General features: G+C 33.3%; 1 protein-coding gene across 15 annotated transcripts in view; it reads right to left on the reverse strand.

The window, feature by feature from the left end:
• Nucleotides 1–26,694, reverse strand: part of ESRRG (estrogen related receptor gamma) — a 685,908-nt gene that overhangs the window by 201,812 nt on the left and 457,402 nt on the right. For 2 of the 15 annotated variants that reach the window (XM_007481398.3, XM_007481397.3), the window contains exon 1: nucleotides 21,679–22,462. The exons of the other annotated variants lie outside the window; for them this stretch is intronic. In XM_007481398.3, coding sequence (XP_007481460.1) covers nucleotides 21,679–21,734 — 56 coding nt within the window. In that variant the 5' untranslated portion in view covers nucleotides 21,735–22,462. Of the gene's footprint in view, nucleotides 1–21,678; nucleotides 22,463–26,694 lie in introns of those variants that run through there. 15 annotated transcript variants of the gene reach the window in all.

Below are 26,694 nucleotides of genomic sequence, written 5' to 3' on the forward strand. Positions count from 1 at the left end.
TTTCCAAGCATTTTATCATATAAATAAAATATCACCTCAATGGGGGAGGGGGAGAAATCAGTTCAATTGCTGATTTAACCCATCTTTCAGGAAACTCCCTTGAAACAGTGAAGTCTTGGGCGCATTCGCTTGAAAATCAGGATCAGATCCTACTCCTGATTTAAGAAGTAGGTCTATAAGGTTTCTTGAAAGAGTAAAGAAAGGGAAAACATATACAACTGTTCACTATTGCAGTTGAAAAGTTAATAAGCATATTAGAAAGAACTACAAATGGGGTATACAAAGTAACCCTGTTGAAATCCATATTTTATAACTATCCTTGACTCTTTTAATAGTCTGATCTTAATGATTAATAACTGTTAATAATGTAAATTATAATAACAACTTACAGTCATACAGTGCATGGATTATTATGCCCATTTTAATATATGAGAAAAACTAAGATTCATAAACCTTGAGCATTTTCACAGGGATCAGACAACTAAGTTTCTGAGGCTGAATTGGAATTCAGGTCTTTCAGTGACATCACATAGACACAAATGTTATTCCTTATCTTCACAAGGTAGTGAAGCATGTGCTATTATATTATCCCCATTTTACAGATAAGAGTAAGGCAGACAGCTTCCAAGTGTCAGAGGCTGGATTTGAACCTGGGTCTTCTTGTCCTTAGGTCCTAAATGGCTTAAGTTTCCTTTCCTTTCTATTCTTCACTTTTTTTTAAAGGAAATGAACAGAGCAATTATTTAGAAAGTAGATTTATTCTCACTGAGGTCTCAAAAGCAAGACAAGTAGGTTCAATTCAATCCTCTACTGACTAATCCTTATTATGATTCATTTTGGGAAAGGAATTTGCCACTTGAGGAAACAAGCTAATTTGGTCTCAGAAATGAAAATTTCATTCCTCTACATTTCTGTCAGTACCATTCACAGCCAATAACTGGAGACAAAAAAAAAAGAGCCCCTGTTTCTGTGTCTAATAGACACCCCTTAAGCCCTAAATCCTATCTTAACTTCTACAGCTATATTTAATCTTAACTTTAAAGTTACTTTTAAAGTAACATATCTGCCAGATGTAACACACCAAAACAAAACTGCTTCTCTCACTTCCATAAATAACAAAATGAGAGTTAGGATGTACTTGTAGTGTTCTGTTAAATATCCCTGTCATCTAAGCAGAGTACAGTATTATTCTGTATTTGGACAGTCCCAAAATGTTCCCTTTACCTCCCCAAATATTACCAAATTGAAATACATATGATTTATAATTATACCACTTTTTCATGCTGTAGATAGGGTAATGAAATACTTTATAGGAGGCTATTAAGAAACAACATAGATGCTACTTTTTCTACTTCTCCCATATAATTAATAACATCATAAATGCCACAAGACACTATTATTAAAAGAGCTGAACCTTCTATAAATATAGCCCATTTGGCTGAACTGTCAACTGTAAATTTTAAGAACCACTATAGATGAATTTATCTGGCAACTCTAATGTGTCACAAGGGTGCAGCAAACCTTATTTGTATTTTGAACTTCAAATAATTCAATTTGGTAAAAATTAAACTGAGTTTACCCAAAAACCATGCAGGAGTTAGAGATTAGCTTTCTTAAAAAGTCAGATTTCTTTCTAAGATTCTTCCATCTAACAAATTATAAATTCCATCAATCTCCAGTCTCTAATTACTGAAAGATATGACCTGTTATATTTTGAAAGTGCCTTTACATCACCTTCAAAGGTAACATTCAATTAAAAAAAAATAAAAGTATATTTAGCACAATGAACAATGATTCTCTAGCCTTACGATAAAGAGAAAGAGAAGAAAGTTTCAGAATACAAAAAAAAAAACAAAAATAAAAACTATCATATAATAAGAAAGAATTTTGGAGGCAGCTGGGTAGCTCAGTGGATTGAGAGCCAGACCTAGAGGTGGGAGGTCCTAGGTTCAAATATGGCTTCAGACACTCCCAGCTGTGTGACTCTGGGTAAGTCACTTAACCCCCACTGCCTAGCCCTTACCACTCTTCTGTCTTGGAATCAATACATAGTATTGATTCCAAAACAGAAGGTAAAGGTTTCAAAAAAAAAAAATAAGAAAGAATTTTTACTACAAAGTTTTTTGATTGTCATTTTCTGCAAGCAATCCAGTCTTCTTCTGTCAAAACACATATACACATCTAATGATAGATTACATGTGTGTAATATATATTATTAGTTTATTTATACACTAATATATATCACTATCACATATTCCATTCAAGATAGCAATGATTTTACCAAATCATGTGCATGGGACTTAGACTAAAGCTATCCCTAATCTGATAAGATAAGAGAAACCCTGATATGCAACTGAGAAAAACAAAAAACATCTGTACTTGAAACAAATGTTATTAAAAATTATTTTTTAAAAAGAAAGATTAACCAAAAATAGGGATAAAAATATGCATAAAGTCAATCTTACTGAAGTTCTTTGAGTTGCTTATGATTATTTTAGTGATCTTTTTTAAAAGTTGTTGCATTCAGTGATTAAATTCCCAAAATCAGACTTACTGAAAGGTAGTATTATATAGTATATATTATATAGTAGGAAAATGTGAGATGTAGAACTTGAGTCTAATAATTTATCTCCACTTTAGTTTCCTAATCTGCCAACTGAGCAGGTTGAACTAAATAAGATATCCTGGGGTGTTTTCAACTGTAAACCTAGAAAACTATGAATCTAAAAACTATCTGACATGATAATATATAAATTGTATATTTTATATATACACATATTTTTATAAATATACATATATTTATAAATATATAATATATATAAATATATATAAATATAAATAAAATATATAAATAAAAATAAATTGTACTGTTATACAGAATAAAGAACACTGGATTTGAAGCCAGGAAACCTGTGTTTAAAACCCTGTTGATATTTAAACACCATGTAATCATGGGTAAATCAGGTACCTACACTCTTGAATCTTACTTTCCTTACCTGTAAAATGGGGGTATTAATTGCACCACAAACTTCATGGAGCTTTTGTAAAGAAAAGTGCTGTGTAAAGTGCTATATAAAGTGTGAAGTTATTAAAAGAATTCCATTACATTGCAAATGAAATACACACTCCTAACATTTGGCAATTTCATTTTTGGTACTTGTATCCCTAGGTCTGGTTCATTGGCTGACAAATAGAAGGTACTTAATAAATACCTGTTGATAATTGATTTGCACTTTCCTTCTAATTCGATTGTCTTTGTTGACGTTGTACTACTTTGCCTGATAAAAATATTTAATCAGTCAGTATTACACAGCTACAAAGTGACTTAAGAATTTAAAGCATTTTGTGAAAATGTTATTTTAGCACCAATATTACTTCAGCTCAGATTCAAAAATCTAACCTGTCCTAATGACAGAGTTTGAAGGGGAAATGGGCAGGAGGATGGTGTTTGAAGGGAGTGGGACAGGGGAGATGTAGGTAATAATGAGAATAGAACTGAAGGGGAAAAGTGAGAAAACAAACTTTCACATTGTTTCACTCACAATGCTTTTAAAAAATATATTTAATACCTCATTTGAATTATTTTTTTCAAACTGAAAAAAGGGTCCAGACCCAGTTAGAATATAGCTTTTTTAAAATTACAATATCTGGATAAATTAATTCTAAAGAAAATTAAATGGATTATTGTTTACTTCAATTAACCATAAACCAAACGGTGGCTATTATTACTCCAAGAACATGAAACAAATTTAGTTATTAGCAATTTTATGGGTTTAAACTTAAAAATAAAATGTTCAAGGGTGATGAATATGAAATGGATGTAACAAGCTTAACACAGTCTAAGTTTAAATAATTTAACACAATCAAACGTCTCTGAAGGTTTCAAAAATCTTAGAAATGGATGTATTTAGAATTCTAAATGGTAGGGGGAAAATATTTCTATTATACAGGTGAAAAACCAGGAAAAAAAGTATCAAAGCCAATTTCTTTTCAGCAAAATGTGGCAGTGGGGAGTTAGTTTGGACTATATGAAACTGGAAGAGAAATTAATCCTCATGAACTTTCAATTAAAAAACAAACAAACTTCTAAAGGCTGGGAAATCTTTTCAATAAAACTTTAAGTTGTCCATTTTCCCCCCAAATGAGGAAATGTCAAAAGGATCTGCTTTTGAAAGTTATAAACTCATTTGAATAAGCATGTTTTAATTTATATTTTTACTCACAATTAGATATTGGTCACAGTAAATCAGGTTTTCTTAGAGTAATAAGAGAATAAAAATATTAACAGTTCTTCAAATTTATCTTATTCACTTCCTTAAAATTTCTGCATTAATATAATTTACTTAGCTGAAGTGAATTTAAAATGCCTAAATTTTCCTTTTTTTCCATAGCCAGGATATTTCCTGGTAATTGTACATCTAAGAAAGGAGGAAAAAAAAAAGCCAGCCTCATATGTAGCATCTAAAGCTGACTCCTGTTTGTAGAATCTTATCTACCTGCTACAAAGAATGCTCTTCACACAGTAGGTATTTAACAATGCTGAATATTAAATTTGTAGAAGCAAAATAAAAATCAATAAAAATATCAGTTATGGTTGTACCTAAGATCAAGAGGGGAGAAAAAGAAAGGCAGCACAAATTATAAAAATATATATTATAATACCAAGTAGTTAGCTCACCACACGTGAAAGAGTTATAAATTCTTGGTTCACAAAGGGCGCATAGTTCTTAAAAGAAATATTTTATTTCTGCTAAATTAATGCTTAAAAACATTACATTTCATCAGTTTCACTTATGTTAAAAGTCCCCAAAGATTCTCCTCCAGTAACTAGTCATATTTTATGTGCAAAGCAGGATGAGAGCTATCTAAATCCAGATAAAACTCATTGGCTTGTAATCTTCACAATGATCTATACATCTAAATCTATATGCAAATCAAATGCTTTCAAGCATTAAAGCATTCCAAAGCATCCAAGATGAAGAAAGCACAAGGTTCTCCCAGTTCCTCCTCCTGTTATCTTTCTCTCTTCCCTGTCTTTATTTACACTAGCAGCCTAAATAATTCACACAGCCTGCTTTTCAGCCTGAATGTTCTTCTGTGGAAGCCTGCAATGAGCTATTGCAGTAACCAGATGGACACATGAATGCAGCAGGTGGGGCAGATGGCAGGCCGCCCTGTCTGACGCTGCCTGCCTCGCCATGGACTGCCTTTTCCTTCCAGGTACATTATCATCATTGGAACAGAAAGCAGTATGGAGTAGTTTGAGATATGAGGGCAAGAGAAGGGCCCAGAGAAATGGTTTAAATACAGTACTAGGAGAGTCATCAGCATTAACTGTGTCATAGTTAATTATTAAAAAGCAACTTACTTATCCTTTGCAAGGATACTTATTCTTTGCATTAACTAAGGGAAAAAATTCACTTACGATAATATAAGATTCATGGAAATTATGAAAAACATGTATTTCCACTTCATTCTCTCTCTTTTTTAATAAACTCTATTGCTAAATATCAATTTTCAGTGTGACACTTTTAAATACAATAATACAATTCTTCCTTTAGTATTAATCTATATCAGAATAAATCTTTTCAAATCTATTGGTGTTTAAAAAAAAAAAACTTTTGCTAAATTGGCATAATTTGGGCACTTATAGTTCTAAGTTCATTTCCAAAGAGGTGCATTTTGTTGTTGTTCAAAAGTGCTATAATGCTCTAGTACTATATGGTATGGAAAAGTTATGTACCTGCTTGGGAATGGAAACTTCCAATATCATGATGCCAAGCTATAAGAAGACAATACCCCAGAAACATAGGATTAATTTTGAGTATAAAATATAATTTTAAAAAACCCTAAAGATATATTCACTGATATATCCATGAAACTTATTGACCAACTTTTCTAATTTTCTAATATAAAAGTTTAAATGTCTGAATGGCAATCATTTTAATAATTTTAAATCCATAATCTCTGTAGAAAAAATGTAAAAAACGTCTCCGCTGAATTACCACAAAGGTATTGAAGCCTATTTAAGAGGAAATTATGAATTCAAGAGCCAAATAAAAATGAAAGATTTTGGCTATCATTTTGGGAATTTGTCACAAATTCTAATCTAAGATACTAGCAGGGAAATCAATTATCCTGTGGATCAAGAGTTAATCCATTTGGGTACAATGAGTATATGCTTCATTTGGATGAGCACTTTTTTTGGCTTACCTGTTTTAAAAAAGAATTTAAACCTTTCTCTCAAACCCAGACAATATGAACATTAATTCTATACTTAAGGTTCATATGCATTCACCATTCTCTGAAAAACTTTGTGTTTTTTTAAAATAGGGTATTTTAAAGTATTTTTCTTTTGTGCCAAGATTGAAAACAACTGTCATGACAAGGCAACTAATAGCTTTTGGGGTTTAACTACAACTCTTCTCGACACATCCCCAAATGTTTCAGCCATGCATTGTGGGCTCCATTTGATAGTTAAAGAAATGTGGCATGACTAGACTTAACCATTCCTTCCAAGTCACCAAAATTAGAACATGAAAACTTCAGGGCTATAACCTTCAATTCTCATTAAAGTCCACTAGGAATGGTTAAATAGGATCCATAGCGCCAAAGAACCAAGTAATCAGATTAAAACCCAAATTATACATTGAGATTTCATGCATAATATCTCAGGTTTTCTGATATCTTTTGCTATGCCAAATAAATGTTTTAAGGATGAGTAATGAAAAGTCTCAATTTCCTTTAAAAAAAAAGGTATGTATCAGATTTCAAAGTTTTAAAAAACTTTAAAATTAAAAGAACATAAGACTGAGAATCTGAGATTAACATACCCATTTGCATGACAGCAATCATCAGAAATAAATGCAACCCCTAAAGCGGAAAAAATATCAACAATCAATTTTATATCAGAAATCTAATTTAAGTGCATTTTTAATCATTGATATATCCCATTGATAACCTCAGTTCCTGATTTCAAGAAGTATCCTTAAGTAATTAACTTTCAATTTAATGAACATATATCAGTAAGATCTTCTGGAAACACCTAGTTTAGAGATAAACAAACAAAAAACCCATGAGATCTTATCTTAAAAGTTACTGAAAGCATAATTGTAGAAGTAAATGAAATTTTTTGTTTTAAACTTTACTCCTAAGAAATCCAGGATAAAGGTAGCACATTAGATAGCAAAATTCTCTGTAACATAAAATTTAAGACAATCTGATTTTGAAGACTATTAGGGGATTTTTTTTTTTAAGCACTGTGAACCAAGTTTATGGGCAGCTAGGTGGCGCAGTGGAGTATAGAAGCTGAAGTCTGGAAGATTTATCTCCCTGATTTTAAATCCAGGCTCAAACTCTTATTAGCTATGTGAACCTGGGCAAGTCACTTAACCCTGTTTGCCTCAGTTTCCTCAACTGCAAAATGAGCAAAAAATCTTTGCAAAGAAATCCCAAATAGGGTCACAAAGAGCGGGACACAAATGAAAATGACTGCACAATAATCCTTGTGATGAGAGAAAGCATGAGGGAATTCAGGGTGGGAAAACTAAAAGTATTTCTATTTACATTTGAAAATAGGGCTTAACCCATAACAATATAAATCCTTATTTTACACAATTTTTTAAAATCTGACTACCATAGTGCTGTCAATGTGATGAAGAATATAAAGGCTATATCTTCATTTTAGGGAGATTTGCACTAATTCTACATATTTGAAAATGAATTCTTTTGAATGTACTTCTTAGCACATTATGGCATTATCTCTCTTTTACTAGGAGTCATATATATGTTCAACAGATAAAGCAAAATTCATGTTTCTTCATATTTAAGTATGTAATTTGGTGGCATTTTTATTTATTTCATCTTTTCTGCCTATACCCATAATGCAACCAACTGATATCACTTCCAGGGGATTGACTTGACTGTAGATGTTTGTCTGCTGCTATGTTGTGATCTAACTTTACAAGAGCTTTAAAAATAATACAATCTTTTAACATATTGACCTAATAATTCAGATGAGTTGAATTTACTGGCATTAGTTAACTTGCCAAACTACATTTTTTCCCTTTAAAGGAATCATATAATCACAAATCTATGTTCTAAACTGTGATGTACATTGAACAAAATCAACTTTGCTAGTGAAATGGCCTCCTTTCATTTACACACATATGCACAGATATATCTGTAGGAAAACAGGGTCAGCTCAAATAAATCTCAAAAGCTAGAACAAACTGAGCCATATTTTGAGAATTATAAAAATTTTGTGAAAAATATGAATATTTCTGTGTCAACAGAATAGTTTTAGTTTGCCGAAAGGAACAAAATTTTTGAATAATCTATTTTCTTCCTCCTCACAAATTTTTCTCCATGAAATTCATTCTTTCAAAAATTGTAAAGTCAATGCTATGATTGGTGTCCCAGTAGTTATTTTTAAAAGAGTGCATAATAATTCATATGCCTACTTCTAAAGAGCTGAACACAGCAATTTACATAGCCCATTGAACACTGTTTAGTAAACAAGGAGAACACTAAGTCATGAAGAGAGTGACTTCTATCTTAAGAGTCCAGGCAGTCCTTTTAAAATCAAGGCAGGGGTTCTGTTTTTAGTACACACTTTGGTTCAGTGTTAATCCTGTTTTATGTTGTTCACACCTGCTGCTGACCAGCAGCCTGCTGATGGGTTGTGGTTCATGCTGCTCAGAGCGAATCCCTCCTAACTGAGAGGCTGGACAAAAGCTACTACTTACTCTACCTAACTGGAAACAAAGCCTATACAAAACTAGGAATATGAAGAACAAGACCTATAAAATCTCAGTTCCAATGTGTCCCATTTGCCATCTCTCTTCAAATGTACAGTAATTAGTCTTTTTTTTTTAACTGAAATACTGAATTGTGTTTGCATATATATTTTTCCCTAGGTTTTTTTTGTTTTTGGTCACTTTAAAAGGTGAGGCAAATGCAGTAGTTTAAAAAAAACACCTTTTTAAAAAAAATGCTATTTACAAATCAATCATGTCTTGGTTCCTCTACCAAATGAAAAGACCCATTATTGAAGTATTTTATTGTTGACTTTTCTATATATTTAGAATGAAATACAGAAGAAAAATAAATGAAAAATATTCTGCCATTAGCAAAAATGTGGTGCCTAGGACAATGACTTTTATGTTAAGACAGATCTCCCCTGCACTGCATGTGCCTAATAGCAAACATCAAAAGGAATGATTTCTTTTTTGATCTTAATACCGGTGATAAATCAAATTCAGTGCCACAGACAGGGGGAAAATCTACTACTAAGGGAAAAGATCCAAGATTGACAGTGGTACCAGTTAGAGGAATTAGCTCACCCAAGATACAGTAAATGATGCTTTCCCCAGCTGCTGCCTACCAGGACCTCATCCCAGGCTTTCCCTAAATAAGATCTAAGCCTAACTATGTTTATATTATACTTGACAGAAAAACTTACCTAGGTCTGATGCAATTCAAAATCAAAATGCATTTCAGGTTGACATTTGCAGATGTCTCTCTTTGGTCTCTTCTTCCTACCTATCAAGCAAAGTCGATTTTCTCTTAACATGGCAGCTAAATTTTGCCTCTTGGTGGCCAAAGGGAGCTCCTACTGGCCCACACAAACACAGCAATTTTGCAAGGAGTCACACATCTGGGAGGAACAACTTGAGACACAATTGGATCCTGAGAATGCTTTGTGGCATCTTCCAAAGCACTCTTCAGAACTGCATTAGCCAACAATGAACCTGATTTCTGGTGCCAACTCAAAAAGTTCCGCATTTGTGTAATCTGCAGTGGTATACAGGTAATAGAGCAAGGGCGGGGATGGAAGCAGGAGTAGGAAAAGGGATAAGAAACATTAAGGTTCTCTCCACAAAAGGATATTGCTCGAGATGAAAATTCGGGGCACTAGCATGGAGTTTTCACTGTATTTTAACATTATAGAGCCTGAAAGATTTTCATTTGGTGGATATTCAATTGATGAGCAGTTTCCTTGAAGATAATTTTCGGAATAGCTTTCTCAGGTAGAGGTCAAATTCACATGGTGTCTCGGAGGGAGCCTAACTACATCCTGACAGATGCCAGCACGATGCACATCTGATCGGTGTCTATACTAAGTCACAGTTGGCTTGGTATTTTAAAGAATGCATAGAATGGAAGGATGGAAGAAAATGCATTAGAAAAGAAGTCATTTAAAAAAGTGGTTGAGAGACTTGGGGTTATGGACTTTGTGTTTAAGAGAATGGAACTTCCATAATTATCACAAAAAGTAAGAGTCTCCATTCCTTTAATGTAAATCTGTAGAATATCAACAAACTAGGCATAAATTAATTCTATGTAGATCTTTTCACTCACCTCCCTGAAATCCACATGCTGCATGCACTTAACTGGAAAAATCTCTATGATTCCTAACAGAATTTCTTGAATCAAAATATGACTTAATTGATTTCACCTCACAAAGCCAGTTCTTTCTCCCTACCTCCAATCCTAGGAGGGTAAAAAAATGTCTTAACTATAGCATTTTGCAAGACCTTCAACAGATGTAATATATAATTCTTTGCTCTCTGCCCAAATATTGGGCATGCTAAAATGGGAAATTCTTCTAGAAGGAAACTGATATTTAAAAATTAGAGTTGTGTCAAAATCAGGATGAACATTTACTTTATATGTTGGCCTGAACATTCCAATCAAAGTTCATCATGACTACATTTGAAGGAAATAATTTGGGGACTCACAATTTAAATGCATATGTATTTGATCCCTGGTGTAAGACCTGTACAAGAATATACTAAGTGATGATTTGTGTCTCAAGGCCATTAGTCAAAAGGTCCTGAAATAAGGTAAATGGATTTTTTGTTAACCAGTTGGGAAATTTGCTCAGGATTATATAATTCAGCATATTTCCAATGGAGTAATTTTCAGACCACATGAGTTTGCATGTAATTCTGGTGTCCTCATGCTAAATGCCTTCAGACACGAAGAAATAAAAATAAAGAAGCAATGTGCCTGACCAACCCTCCACCTGCTGCCTTCTAGCACTACTTCTCAGTATGCCCACTTCTAAAGAAAGTTAAGACTACTTTATTTTGATTATACGGCTTTCCCCAGGCAGGAATTTTTATTTCAGTTTGAATCTTAAACCATTACATTTCCAGTGATGCATTTTTATGTTTACAGTTGACATCTTCATAGAAGAATGAAACCTTTGAGTAACAGCTCAAAAGCATGAAGGTTGCCTGCAGTAAGTACTTAAATTATTTTACACCTAAATGGAGCCAGTTGTTTTTAGTTAAAATTTAATAAACCTTAAACCAATGACCTTTCTTCCACAGAAAGGCCCAGAGTTGCAAAAACGAACTTTCCAATGAAATATATTTTAGCGAACTAGTGCTGAACAAAGGGCTATTTAAAGCTGAATGCTTTGTCAATTTATCAGCTTGTGAACATTCTGTTCCTGAATTCCCCACTGCTGCTAGATGTATAGAACAGTGGTGCCTTAGTTAATCGAATACTATTGATTTGAGTGTGTCACAGTGATCTCATTGAGAGTAATCAATAGTAATCCAAAATCAATCAATCTGCTCTTGCACTATCATTTATCAAATCAGAATACACCAAATTATTTGGCCTGAATCAAATTACAAAGAAAGGAAAATGGTAAGATAGGGAAAAAGTTAATTGCTTACAAAGAGCAATGCCAATGCCATTCTAAAAGGGAAGAACTTCAAAAGGATTAAAAATACAGAAAAATTCATTCGATTCAGACAGTTCTCCAAAATGCATCAATTTTTTAAATGACTATTCTCTTTAAGGAATTTTGTATAGATCCATATATGGTGTGGCTTAACTACTAACTTAACTAGGTTCCAACACAAAGATTCCAACACTTAGGAGATGAGAAATGATGGAGTTGAATATCTACTGTCTATCACCTGTTCAGTAAAAGGGAGCAGGGAAATTAAGTCAAAAATACTGCATCTTCGAATACTAGAAATAATAGTTAATGACACAGAAGAGAGAATAGTGCTGAAATACTTAGGACAACAAAATGGAAGCACTCTATTATCAACAGGATTTGTGACTATTGTCCCTGAGGTTCCTTTATCAACATATTTACCTCTGATTTAGTAAGGGTAATAAATCCTTTTTATTCATTAGTATACTCAAAAAAAAAAAAGGCTATACTATTATTTAATCTGGGGGGGGGGGGAGAGAAGGCACAAAGCACCTAAAACATTTACTTTTGCTAATGTAAAAGTGTAGGCATTTTACTTCATTCACGATAAGCTGGTGCCAGTGGAAGTGATTATTCTTTTCTTATTCAAAGCATATCAGCATTTGGAAAGCTCTCTTAATCTTATCAGGTGTATGAACAGCACAGTTACTGAAAACAGTTTGTACAGCTCCTCTCTCTTTCTGCCAAGCTATCAGATAAACCCCCAACTAACTAACTGTATTCACACACAATCAAACATAAGCGGTATCTCCCATGCAGTGTAGACCTATACCAGTTTGCCACAGGTTTTCCTGCTTGACATTAACTTAACGAAAATGTCAGCAGTATCCCAACCTGACAACAACCCCCTCCCCTAAAAAAAACCCATTATATAAGCGCTCAACTAAAGTACTCAGAAAGTAACAGAAAGGAAAAAAATGAGATGTTGACAGTAATCACTGTGGAGTTCAGAATTTTTTTCCCCATAAAACCCCCAGGTATGCTCATACATAGATTATACAACGGTACACCCACAAGCACAATCGATACAAAGTTTATCATGTGCTTAGCTTTGGTAAAGTAGACAAAAGCATGATATCCTGGAAAGGAAAAAAGCCCTCAGTTATTAATTATACTTCTTATACTTGAAGAAGCTTTTCCAAATTTCAGGTGATTTCAGTAGAGGGATGGTAAGTCCATGGTAAGCAGAACTATATGGCGGGCAATGTACTGATTTTACCCAGAACACTGAAAACAAAATAAAAAGCAAAATTGTCATATACAGTAAGCAACACTTAATAAATTTTCCAAATCATTCAGACAATCAAAATGCACTGTGTTAAAATTAGTATCTGATATTATGCATTATAAAATTTTACCTGAGGTCCCTTTTCAGCTTTAGATCTATGGTCCTGTGACCTGCTCAGTGAAGACTTAATTCTTTTCTCATCTGACTACTCAACCTGTAATAGCAAAGAGAGCAAAACAAGCAAAATACTCCAGTCTAGTTTAACTCAAAATACTCCAGTCTAATTTAAATCAAGCTTCTTTTCCTGCCTATCTTAATTTGATTCACAAAAACATAAACATACATTTATGGATAGCTCTGGTAGGTGCATTTAAGACAGGAGAAAACTGGAAAGTCTGAACTTGTAACTACTTAAGATTTTGTACTAAAACTCCTCATTCTTCCCTCTCACCCTCATACAGAAGTCCTCTGATGGGAACAGAAAAGGCCAACCACGTGGCACCACCTGAGCCCAACTCATACTCCTGTCTAGACTCCAAGAACAGAATGAGCCACCCCCTAGATTTGAAGAACAATGAAATGAATTAAAAGCCAAGTGTGCAGTGCCCTGCAATTCTGGTGATTGGTGCTTGTCCATCTGTGACACCTTGGTCTCATGATTGATGGGACAGGTGTCATTCATGTTAATGTAAACCACTGGCAGTGTTGTTCAACTAATTTAATACGATCTAACACCACAAATATATATACTCACTTCCTAATAGGAAAATTATATGGTTTCTATAATCCTTTTATCCAGTTATCAAAAATGCTAACTTTACATCTTTGTCACTCCTAGGAATAATTAGTTAAATGCAATATTTTATGCTATAGTCATCTGATCTATGGCCAATATGTTAACAATTACTACAAGGATTAGTAGAAAATTGTCTCACTGGATGAGAAAAAAATAGATGTAATTACTACAGCCTACTCAAGTTAAAGCACAATAGCAATTTGGGAAGCAATGTGAAGTAATTGGGAATATTCTTATTGATTTTTTGCACTTGAAATAATTTTCTGGAAACCTAAAGGATTCCATCACAATTCTGTCTTACATTTTCAGATGATTACTAATACTGAATTTCTGGGCTCTTTTTTTTTTCATTTTTTTTCCGCCCAAGCAATTCTTACAAAAAACTACCAAGGGGAAAAAAACATTTAAGAATATCTAACTTTTGAAACTTATTTTAAACTCACACAATGGATATTAAAAAGGAAGGTAAAAGTAACAAGTTTTGATTATGGTCTAAAAGTTAACAGAAAATAAACCCTTCAACAGAAATGAAGGTATTAGTTTGCACACTTACGAAGAAATATTTCAGAAAACAATTCCATTGTGCTATTTGACTGTTTTTTTTAAATTACATTTCCCCCCATTTTACACAATCTTTAAAAAGGCTCTATGGGAAGAAGAAAAAGAAAGTTTGTTTTCCCCAGAAAAATGGAAAAGCTATAACAAAAAATTCCCTCTACAAACTCTCCAAAAACCATGTTTTCAGAATAGGGATGATTGACTTTACTGACCTCCTGGAAAAAATTTTACCAAGTACATGAGGATAATTTATTATTAGTATTCCAGACAGGTTCTTTTTCCAAATTCCTTTTTTCAATACAGAATAAAAATTGCAGAGAATACTAATCACAATTGTCTATCCATTCTCATCTATTGCCAGTAAGCAAACAGGTATCCCCTCGTTAATTACATTACACTTATTTATTAAATAAATCATCTACCTGATTGCACTATGATAATTTTTTGTAACTTATAATTTTTCTAGCACAGGACTGGCCAATTGCTTGAGAGAAGAGTGTCATGAAGAAGGTGATGAAAGTATATGCTAAATCAACAACACTGTGACTTCTGATGTTTCTCAACATGGATAACATTAATTTTTTTTTTCCTCTTGGCTAGGTAAGTGCTGCCTAAACACATTACATATGGCATGTAGTTCCATTTTGATTTGTGCAATTTCATTTCATTCAAAGCAACATGAAAAGACGGAAGAATATGTATAATAAGAGTTGACTTTTGATAAAAATCATAAGATAAAACACATTTGCTTTTAAGTTTTTTCTCTCAGGTTGCAAACCCCTCCTTAATTTCTTTCAGTATATACTGTCTTTGCTATTCACAAATATATGTTTCTAAAAAAGTAGATTTCATGAATTAATATACATTATTTGGAAATAATAAGTCCAGATTTCCCTCCTTAGAATTGCATGAATTATGTTTTTTAGGCATATGGGTTTGCAGCACACACCTTCTCTAGCCAGGCAAGGATATTAAAGGAAGATAATTGATTGGAAGTCAAAATAATTTGGTTAAAGCATATAACTTCTACCTTGCAGTAATATACTATGTAATCCCTCTCCACGTATATAAGATGATGTCTAATAACATAAATTTAAAATTACACTCAAAATAATTTTTAAAAATCCAAGTTTGTCTCCACATGAAATTATATGCACATTTACATCCACATGAAAGCTATAATTTAAAATTTTTAAATTATGTTTTATTTCAGCTTTATAAGCTGAATTTGAAAAATATTAGCAAATATAATGTGATCATATAAGAAAAGAAATATCTATCACCAATTAAAGGATTAAGCCATGGATAAAATAGTTCTAAAAATAAGAATTTCCTATAAATAATAATTACTTTCTTTAAATGAATTTTCAAGTATCAAAATGAATTTGAGGCAAGAATATAATCTGAGGAAATCCTTCAGATAATAGCAAAAGTATAAGCTATTAAATAAAGTAACTTTTAACTACTATTTGGCTCCCAGGGGAGAAAAACAAACAAACAACTAAATATTAAAGAGAAATTGAATATGTATATGTATGTTTATGCATTTAATTATGCTTCAAGATTATTTTTAGTAATGTGACCAAAAATTTCAATTAGAACATATAGTACCTAAACTGCTACTTTTCCAGTTATATCTCCTTATATTTGATTGAATTAAAAGAGAACAGTAGTCCTTTCAGAATAAAATTAACAACTCTGAAGCCAGCAATTCAAATTTTGGGGGGAGTGTGAGGGAGTGAGAAGAAGTAGCTTTGCGTACCTTCTTTTTTAAAAAATTAAGTGAAATTTCTATCTTGAGAAAGATAAATAAAATTAATGTTTTCATTTAAAGGCAATCATGCTTTACATTAAGTATATCTTATAAGAATGAAGAGAAAGCTAATTCAAAAAATGTTTCTGGGATACAGAACCCAAATGATAAAATTATGAACTTACTATCTCAATAATTATAATTTCAAATATCTACACATTATTAATACATGAATGAAAACACAACAAATATTATATGTGATTGATGTAAAATAAAATCAGTTCAGGTTTTAATTAAGAAGTTATCTGTCTTTTTCTGCAGTAGCTAAACCATCTGATTAAGTTACATGCCATATCTGGCAAAATTGCAAAAATTCAGAATCTAATTTTGAATAAAGAAATATATATGTATACGTACATATATTCAGGATACATGCATACACACACATATATACTTAAAAGTAGACAAATACATGCATAAGACTCTTAAGAGCCCGAATTGGCTTTTCTCATGTGTATGATTTAGAAATACTCCTTCAAATATATGATTAGAAACATATAAACTGCATGTACAGGCATGTGTACAAATATGTAGAGTGAATTTGTTTAGTTGACGATCTAAAATGTGTCTATTACAAAATTACTGTAGTAAATATACCTGCATGCGTATACACATGTAGACATAAAAATTAATAATTAACTCTAAAAGCTGCACAAAATACAAAAGAACATTTAATAAGGACATCGTTAAGCTGCAGAAATTGTTGATGTCATCCCTGCACTATCAAACATACACATAAGTATGATTTGAGACAGAGGGGCTAAATATTTCACTGTCAGAGCATGTCGAAAACTGCAATTAATTTCTATCTCATGTGCTTTAGGACAATGACAATTTAATACAAGGCCAGTGGATGTAAAAGAGATAAAAACTGAACAAACTGGACCTGTGTAATCACAGATTTTCTCTAGAGACCTGAATAGAACTACAGCTCATATGCACTTATAACAGATCAACATTTTATTGTTTCTCTTTTCCATGAATTTTCTGTGCAACAAATACAGAGCTGATCTGATTCAAAACTTCATTTGAAATGATAAGTGAAAGCTCTTCTCTTATTCCTACTATCTGATAATGATCTGAACAGGTAAAACTAGAAAGAGTAATAATATTAATTACATTCATCAGAATTGATACTTCTAAAGTTCATTTGTTTCAAATATTAATTTTTACTTACTCTATGATGATATATAGGCAAAATCCTAAATGTCAAAGGTTGCTGTCCTTTAGCATCACAAAGAATCATTCAGGTTTATTATCTTGTTGAGTCACTATGTTAGAAAACTGTTCAGGGTATTTTCCTAAGTGATAGGGCTTGAATGCTATCTACCTTCAAAAACAATAGTCTCCTCTTTGTTTCTGGTGCTTGTTGGAATGAGGAATGGTGAAAGTATTGTTAAATAGAATCAGAGAAGTTACCTGCTCTGTTTGATGAATAGCACCATGGATCTGAAATTAATTGCAAAAATAGGACCTGGCTAATGAGAAGGTTCTTATCTTTTCACAACATTGGAAGCACAAGTATTTTTCTGCTGGCTCAATATTTTTACAAAAATTCCCAAAGTATTATCAACTAACTTAAAACCTGATTAAAAGCACTGACAGAAATACATAAGCTGCCTGAAATTTCTAAGGACTAAAAAACTGAAGGTTGAAATTCTCATTTCTGATTAACTTATTTTAACCACTTTTTTTCCCTAAAGGGGGAAATTATACTCTTCTTCTAGACCTATTAGCATTATGAACAGATTAATAATTATAAAATTGGTTGGAGATATGCATGTTATAAGAATGATTATAAATAAACATATCAAATGTCTCCAAATTGAGATTTTTTTAAAGAACATGTTACTTTGTAAAAGACTAAAAAAAATAATGCATTCAAAATAATTAATGGATATTCACAAGGGTTTTGCTAATAACATAGGTTAATTACTGCAGAAACGGGCACTAGGTTCACTCAGTAAATAAAAAAGAAGCACCATAAACACATTAAAATGAGAAACCATCACTATAAAAGGGGCTGGCCAAAATCCTTCCTCCCCCAATCATCCTCATGCACCTCCACCTTTAATAAATGAAAAACTGCCATCTCTGCAGAAGTATAATTTTTAAAACTTTGACCCCAAAGTGTCCAGGAATGCAAAACATACACACACACACACACACACACACACACACACACACACACACACACACACACACACACGACGAACACATGCACCTTATTTACCATCCAAGGAGAACACAAAATTCATTTCATTGACTGGAGGACACTCTGTGACTTACTCGGTAGGAAGAAATTTGATATTATGTAACATACTTGGTCTGGCTACCTAGAGGACAGAGTTATGGGACTTGAACATTGGCTGTTTAATTCGTTTTTTTTAAAAAATAGGACTTCTCTTTTTTTTATACCTGAAATACTTGTGATGTGCAATGCTATAAGACTTTGAACCTGAAGCAAACTCCAGGGAAATTTGTTGTCACTCCCACTAATTTACAACCTCTCCCTGACAACCCCTGACCCCTGGGGGAAAAAAATCTGACCACTTCTCCTACCTCCACCCTAAGACACCATCGCTCTGAGTTTGGAAGAATTTTCAGTTTTAAAAAAATGACAAGTTAGTTCCATACAACTTGGACATTAAACTAATAAAGCGTCCCAGTCTGAAGTTTGAGATGATAATAATTAGAAAAATGTGACAATGTCTGCTCATAGTTCTCCTATCAAGTACTATCTAAGTAACTTAAGGCAAGACCTTATCTGTCTCTTTATCTAAATTGCACCCACTCTGATTCAAGCTCTATTTCTTGTTCACATGCATTCCCCCCCCCATTCCAGTTAAGAAAAAAAATTCCTTTAATACTTTTGGTCATGTGAATTTTTATATAATTTGATTTGAGAAAGAAAGACTAGTAAAAAGGTTAGGATGACAGAGACGTAGAGTGACAGAAGAGAAAGTGAATTAAAACAGTAAATGTGACTAAACTTAGCATGGCGCAGAGCAGTTAATTCAAGTAAACAAGTATGTTGGATTTTGGAGGTCTTTAATTCAACTATCATGTTTAAATTTACAAAACAATCTCATCTTCTTCCCTGTTTTACAGTATTTCATTGCCATATTTCACTGCCTCTTCCAACAGCTGTGACAACTGTTAAAACAGTCAGTAAAATTAAGTCCGCTCTATAATCCTGTAGTCAATGTTACATTTTAATCAGAGGTTGAAAGGGATTTCATGTGATGCACACACTCATTTAGAATGATTAGACTGACACATGTCAAAATGAGTAGATACATTATTTTCCTGTATTATAGTGTGGACTATTATTACTATTAAAAACACAGATGCGAAACAAGGTTGAAAGTGTATTGAAGGTATATTCTTTCATATGCCCTTCCCTAAAATCAGACACCTAATAAGAGGTTACCATTTCAAGCTGCCTTAATCTAGTCAGATTTCAAGTATAAATCTCTTTTTACACAACCCAATGCTGAAATTTTCCAGCATTTTCATTGGAACTGCACGACTCTGGCTTGCTCTCTGTGTATATACACGTGATGAGGGTACAGCCCAAGTACAATTACTATGAATATTAATAGCATGTATAAATTCTGTGGTTTATTAATTGAGACAGAGAGGCAGATGTGTTGCTTAGCATTAGATCTTTCTGTCTGTCCAGTGAACCACATAACCATCAGAACTGCATCCAGATAATAAATCTGAATTTTTTTAAGATGACTTTTAATTGAGCCAAAAAAGAAAGCATGAGCTACTTTGAATCTTGCACCACAGCCAAAAGGACATGTGCCCCGATTTCATTTAACTGCATCTACTTTAAGAGGCTTATCTAAACTAATTATTCAAATTAGCTTTAAGAAGATAAATTCAAGAAAACTAGGTAAAAAGATTCCTCTTTAAGGTCCTATTAAAGTTTCTTTCCTTTGCTTATTTATTTTTGAGAGAAAGTTCAGAATCCAATCCCAGAGAGCTTTCTTTAGTAATGCTGCTTCCCTCCCCCCCCAATATAAAGACATTTTATAATCGAATTCAATCACTCCAAGTGTGCTAGCCTACAAATCACTCTTACTGGGCATTCTACCTTTGTTTATTTTGTGATTTTTGAACTCCTACTATTTTAAGACTATCTTCTTATTTCATTTTTCAAACTGAACGACTTGCCCCTTCTCTATAATCTCTCTCTGCCCCTGATTAAGCCAAACTCTCCCAGAGTATTCTCCAGTGTGTACACACCACGCACACGCGTGCAACCATATGCGTGGGTCATGCACATGCACACACACTTACTTGTGTCTAAAATCACCAACATACAGGATTGCAAGTGCAAGTCACTTTTCATCTCTGGCTTAATTACAAAGAGCAATGCAATATGCAGTCACTAAGGACAGCTAGTGGACATCTACCTATAATACACTGTCTCTTCACCATATCCTTGTAATCCCCCCCCCCCCCCATGAGCCAAAGACACAGTGTTTACTAACTGCACCCTTTTCAGAATTACAACATTCTGTATTATTGTAATGTGAAAGGAAAGCAATATAACTGACTCAACAGAAAGATGAACCAGTGACAGCCCCATGATATACTAATATTTTATCCTGACTGTAGGATGAAATTAAGTTTATGATCTGCTCATCTACACCAGAATACCTAATTTACTTCCTCATCCACTCCCAACCCCTTTCACTCTCTCCTTTTGGTAATCTCAACAAGAATTAGCTTGTACACAAAGATATGTATAAATACAAATTAAACTGAGCTAAAGTACTTTGCTGTATCTTGTGGAGACAATAAGTGAAATAACTCCACTCTCTCTGTATAACCCATTTAAGTGTAAAATATAAAAAGTCAGACTGTCTTTCTTCTTTAAGTTTTTTTTTTTAGTGGTCGTGGTGTTGTTGTTAATATTCAGAATGTGTGAAAATCCCCAGTTAGTTAATGGATTGATTTGTCAGCTAAGTGCTGACTTAACGCTAACCATGCAAATAACATTATTCTCGACCTGAATTGCAGGAGGCTAGTTTTAAAATTGTTCTCTGAAGGAGAATTAGCAAATGTGCAATTTTCCCTCTAACTCTGTGAGGTAAGAAATGACAGGGAGATGGAAATATCTGTCAAACTGCAAATACATAAGAGGCACTCAATAGTATAAATCATTTTTGAATATTGTATTTTAAAACATTTTTTTCCTTGGGAAAATGGGTCCTAGTAAAAGATGCATTTTAACAGTTCAGTAAGCATTGGTGCCAAGTGCCTATTCTTAGCACCTGAATAAGAAGTGACTGTCACACAGCTGTTTTACTGACAGTTACCGAGCCTCGCCTCAAAGGTAACATTGTAGTCAGAGAACAATTCTCGACTTACTGAATTAGGAGATCACCCTCAGCACAAAAGGCACAACACAGACACAAACAGCCACTCATGCACACAAAATACACAGATCGTTACCTGAATCAGGGTGCGAATATATAAATTTGTATCTTTTCAAATTAAAAAGAAAAAAAAAGGGTACCTACTCTTCTTCGTAGTGCAGGGAAAAAGATTCAGGAATGCAAAGTTCTACCGAATCCATGTGCGACCGGCAACCATTATTTGTGCACCCCAGCTATAAATCAAAGTTTCCTTGACAGAGCCCCGTGCAATTAACACAAATGTTCTCCTGGTGACAAGCCTATAGGCACAGCCAGTTGGGACCAAAAGCTCTCACACTCTCCTAATCAAGGACTTAAAGCCCCGATTGGAGCTTATTAATATGAAGTAGGGCTTTACATATGCAGTCCCACTGGCCCAGGCAAGCTCTAGATTGGAAGAGCTTCCGCCAATCAGAGGAGAGGAGAACCCAGGCAGCACAGATTGAGGAGAGCCAGGCAGGTAGAGAGGGTGGAGATAGAGAAAAGGGACTGAAAACAGTGGGCAGATAAGGGAGGGGTGGAGGGAAGAGAGATTTAAATGCTACAAATATTTTCTGAGAGGCTACAAAGGAACATAATTAACTTAACTCTTTAGGTACTGGAAGGTTTTTTTTTTTTAAACCTAAAGTACATTTTGCCTGTTACCTTGAAAAGAAGAGAACATGCCAGACTCAGAGTTAATTTGGGGAAGAATTCAACATAAGGTAGAGAAATAAGTTCATGATGCCATTGTCTATGTGCTATTACATTTTTGCCTCATTATTCAGTCGTTCTACTTTCTCATTCACTTCTTATGTCTTTTATTTTTTTTAATTTGTAGTGGATATTTAAAATTTTATATTATTCTAAGATGCTTAAGAACTTTACTTTTTTACCATAACCGTTTTTTTAGGTAGCAGTGATTGCATAAATATGATAGACTACATAACTAAAACAAAAGAATTCATTACTAAATTTTATATGCATATAATTTATATACCTATCACTTCCTCTTCTCTCTCTCTCTTAACATGCTCAATGCACACTTTCACAAAATGAAAATAAGCAACTATGGAATCAATCATTTTTCCACTTGCTGAGAGCAGAGCAGGAAGAAGTGATTATAGTACATTAAATCTAAACAATTTTAACTAGATGAGGACTGCATTGTGTAAAGTTGGCATTGTTAAAATCTGGAACTATAAATGTTTCTAATTTTATGCTTTTCCCCTCTTCTCCCCCCAAAGTGTTTCCCACCTGAGTGGGAAACAGAAGTATGGACATTATTTTGACAACTGTGCATATTTCACGTCATGTGTATGTGCATGTGTATTTGCATACATGGCACATTTCAAAATTAAGTAGGAATCTAGACCCGGCAAAATATCATCTTTTGCAAGTCAGACACCTGGCCTCTCATTAAGACAAGTTAATGAATGAAACAGTTTGAAATATAAGATCATAAAAGAAGATTGAGAAACTAGAAGGAAAAATAATTAAGAGTTTGGCTTTTTAACTACTTTTAAAACATATAACATTAGGGATCAGGAAATAATATTTATTTTTCTGGAAAGCTACATATTTTTATTTTAATAAACTTTTAATGTACAGAGGAATAGATTTCAGATATTTATAGGGCAAAAAGAAAACTGCAACCTCATTGAGAATGTAACACAATTTTGTAATTCATGTGGGATGCACACAAAAATCTTTTGAGCTTGGAGCTCTACATGACGAAAATAACAATCTTTGATATCAAAACCAATCAGTACACATATACAGAATGTGTTAATATCTCTAAATCAGAACTCAAAGCACCCACTCATAAAATCTCTTTTTTCCTATATTAAAATAGAACAGCCGAGTCAAAGTCCAGAATAGAAAAAGTGATAGACATGTTTTTTGTCCTTCCAAAGGGAAAGACAATTTCCTTTTGCCATGTATTTAACCAGACTTAAAGTGTAGGCCTGGTTACTTATATTTGGGGTCTAAATGCACGCAAGTTTCTATATGTGAACTAACATAGCAAAACTATGTCTGTGACTACTGTATAAAAGCAGGTAGTAAAAGCTTAATTACCAGTAGCATTATGCTGTCTATATTGTTAAATGTGAACTCTGCAATTAAGATGTAAATTTGGTTGTGAGCAGTGAATTAAAAGAGCTCTGAGATGTAGAAGAAAATCCAAGCACTCTGCAGACAGCAGAAAGACAAAAAAAGAATTGCCTTTATCAAATCTAAATCAAGCCACTGAATCATTTTTATAGTTTTTTTTAAGTAAAAACCCTTTCAAAGGCATTTTGATTTTTAAAATGTCCTTTAAAAATAGGAGAACTTTAGTATTAGAAACACATACATAATACATTTTGCAAATTTTGGTTTCTAAATAATCTAAAATTATTGTTATCATTTCCTGATTTTATCACAAATATTTTCTCAACATGCAAACAGAAAATTTCAGCGTTCAGGAATTCCTTCTGACAGAAAGCAATGATCTCAAGTATTCTCAAATACTATGTTAAAAGGCATCTATGTCTGCCTCCTTGCTGTATTCATATTCCTTTGCATTATCATGCTGACAGTTCCGCATTTATTACTCCTTTGAAAGAGCTATTCTAAAGAAAAGAATTTGTAACTAAATTTATTATTATTGCCTGATTTACCTTTATACTCTTTATACTCACTTGTCTGCAGAACTGCCTATTTGGATACTTGGGTGGTATCTAGCCTTAAGCACCCTTTTCATATTCAGGTATGAATTCCTCCATGTTACATGCACATATACACAAACACAGTCAGAACACACATTTTTTACCCTAGTATGCCATCACGACTTTTCCACCAACCATCTTTGATCCGAGCAAGGAGCTCCCTTCACTGCAATCCCTGCTTCTTGAATGACCAGAAGTATTGTATTGGACTTCATACAGTAGTGTGTTTCCCCCCCAGGGGCCAAAGTGTCACCTCTACCAGTCAAGGACCTAAGATTACTCCTACTGTCTTGAATTCAGTTTAACCAATTTAAATTTTAAATAAAATCTATTGCACTAAACTTCTGGGACAGGTTCCAGGACATTTTATAAAAGAAACACAGTTAAGTCATCCCAAGAACCTTTCCTAGTCTTAGAGACTTTCCCAGAGTGGGGGGACTGGGAGGGTGAGCAGAGAGGTGAGGGAGGTGAAGAAATGGTTCAGTTATAAAGGTTAGGGTGACTCTATAGAATCACAATGGATTTATATTTTCAATAATCTAGCAAAAAAAAAAACATGATAGACATATCAACATTAAGGCAATCAAATCTACACATTGTAAAACCTACCAAAGCAGGAATAATGGAGTCAAATAAGAGAAGCTTTCTTGACTGTCTCCCAAAGAACATTAATGAGCTAAATCTATATCAGACCATCAGACTGTGCATATAATTATCCCTATGTAAATCTTTCAACATCTTCATCTTTAAACAACCTAGTAACAACTGAATTTCTAAACAACCTTATTCTTAAACCACAGGCCACAAGGTAAAGAAGATACTTTCTTTACTTTAACATTTTAAAGAACCAGTACATCCCCCAGACCTCAGTTTTTTTCCATGTAAATGCAAACTCAAAGTTTTATAATTTACATATTAAAATTATATTCTTTGAGGCTTTTCTATTTTGCTCTCCCATCAGAATCATATCCTAATTCCTACAACCTGGCCAGTTTTAGCAATGAATTCTTATGTTTTCATTAAAGTTGGCCTCAAAATGCTTACTCTTGTTGCATATTGGGCTGCACTGTGAAAGAATCAAATAAATTACTGTTGCAGTTCCCTTCTCAGCACGCTGAAAGGTAACTGAAAGGAATCATAAAAATGAGCACACAATTCAAATATGTGTTTTACAACTGAATGATTAGTATTAAAATCTCCAGGGCTCTCACACTACTTTTGAGTTACACTTAAGTTTCCATTTCATATTCACCATTTTTTGCTTTTTTTCATGAAAAGCTACCCATTAATGTTAAAACTATAAAGGGTGCAATAAATGTGGGCTTTGAGAATGATGCTTAAATGAGCTGGGCAGATGTTTCCCCAATTCTATATTGTTTAGAAATATGACTTGCGCTATCTTTTATTTAACATTGCTCAAAGCTAATGTTTATTAAAAAAAGAATTAAGATATGCATTAGCCAATATTTTTTCCTATCAAACCCAAACTCTAAAGTATACTTTTAACCTTTTATTGAACAACAGTTTGCTTGCTGAAAACTGCAGAATGTCTTCCTTCAAAAGTCGGAATGATGGTAGTACATGCATTTATTACGAAAACCAACAATTCATCAACTCCTTAAAACATATCTTTCATTTGTAAGACACAAAACTAAAATGGAAATCATTGGCTGGAATAATACAAATCAATATGTATATTTTTTTAATCGTCAAAAGTGTACAAACATTTTCAAAAGTCATCCTGTCCCTCTGTCCTAAATCCTAATTGTGGAGTACAATTAGCAGAGGTGTATTAAATAGCCTGGTGCAGAGCAAATTACCACATCCAGCCGCCACACTTCCATTAAAACACATTATGCCCCTTTCCTATGTAAGCTTGTTCAAAAGGGAAAAGGGGGGAAGAAAAAGTCTGTTACTGTCTAAAATAGCTCAGATAAACTAAAGGAAGGAATTCCATTACTCTTTTTAATTAATACAGGATTATTTTCACTTTCATTTTGTGAAGCTAATAATATGACTGCTGGAATGTCAGTAAAAATTAAATCATAAGCTAGTGTGATACCAAAGGGAAAACTTACTTTAGTTCTAGTGTATTCCCAATAGAAATCTTGAAAATCTCAGACATTTACTCTATTAAAACAGCAAAAGCACTTTTTTTAGTTGCTGCAAGATTTCAAGAATCCCTATGGCTTGTATTTACAACAGAGTGAGAGTTAACATTTTGAAATTCTATATTAATAAATGAGTTGGTTATATTGTTTCCTGAATGTTAAGTACTACAAGCTAAATGCAGAAAACATTCAAGGTCAAGGTCCCATTTTAGACCTTTTCAGGCAGCTGTGATATTATGATAATCATGCTTAAAATATTCCTATAGAAAGAGTAAATTAGCCTTTTCACTTGAAAGATGATTATGATAAACAATAAACCT

This window comes from Monodelphis domestica, chromosome 2 (genome assembly GCF_027887165.1).
Source record: "Monodelphis domestica isolate mMonDom1 chromosome 2, mMonDom1.pri, whole genome shotgun sequence".
NCBI classification, from domain to species: domain Eukaryota; kingdom Metazoa; phylum Chordata; class Mammalia; order Didelphimorphia; family Didelphidae; genus Monodelphis; species Monodelphis domestica.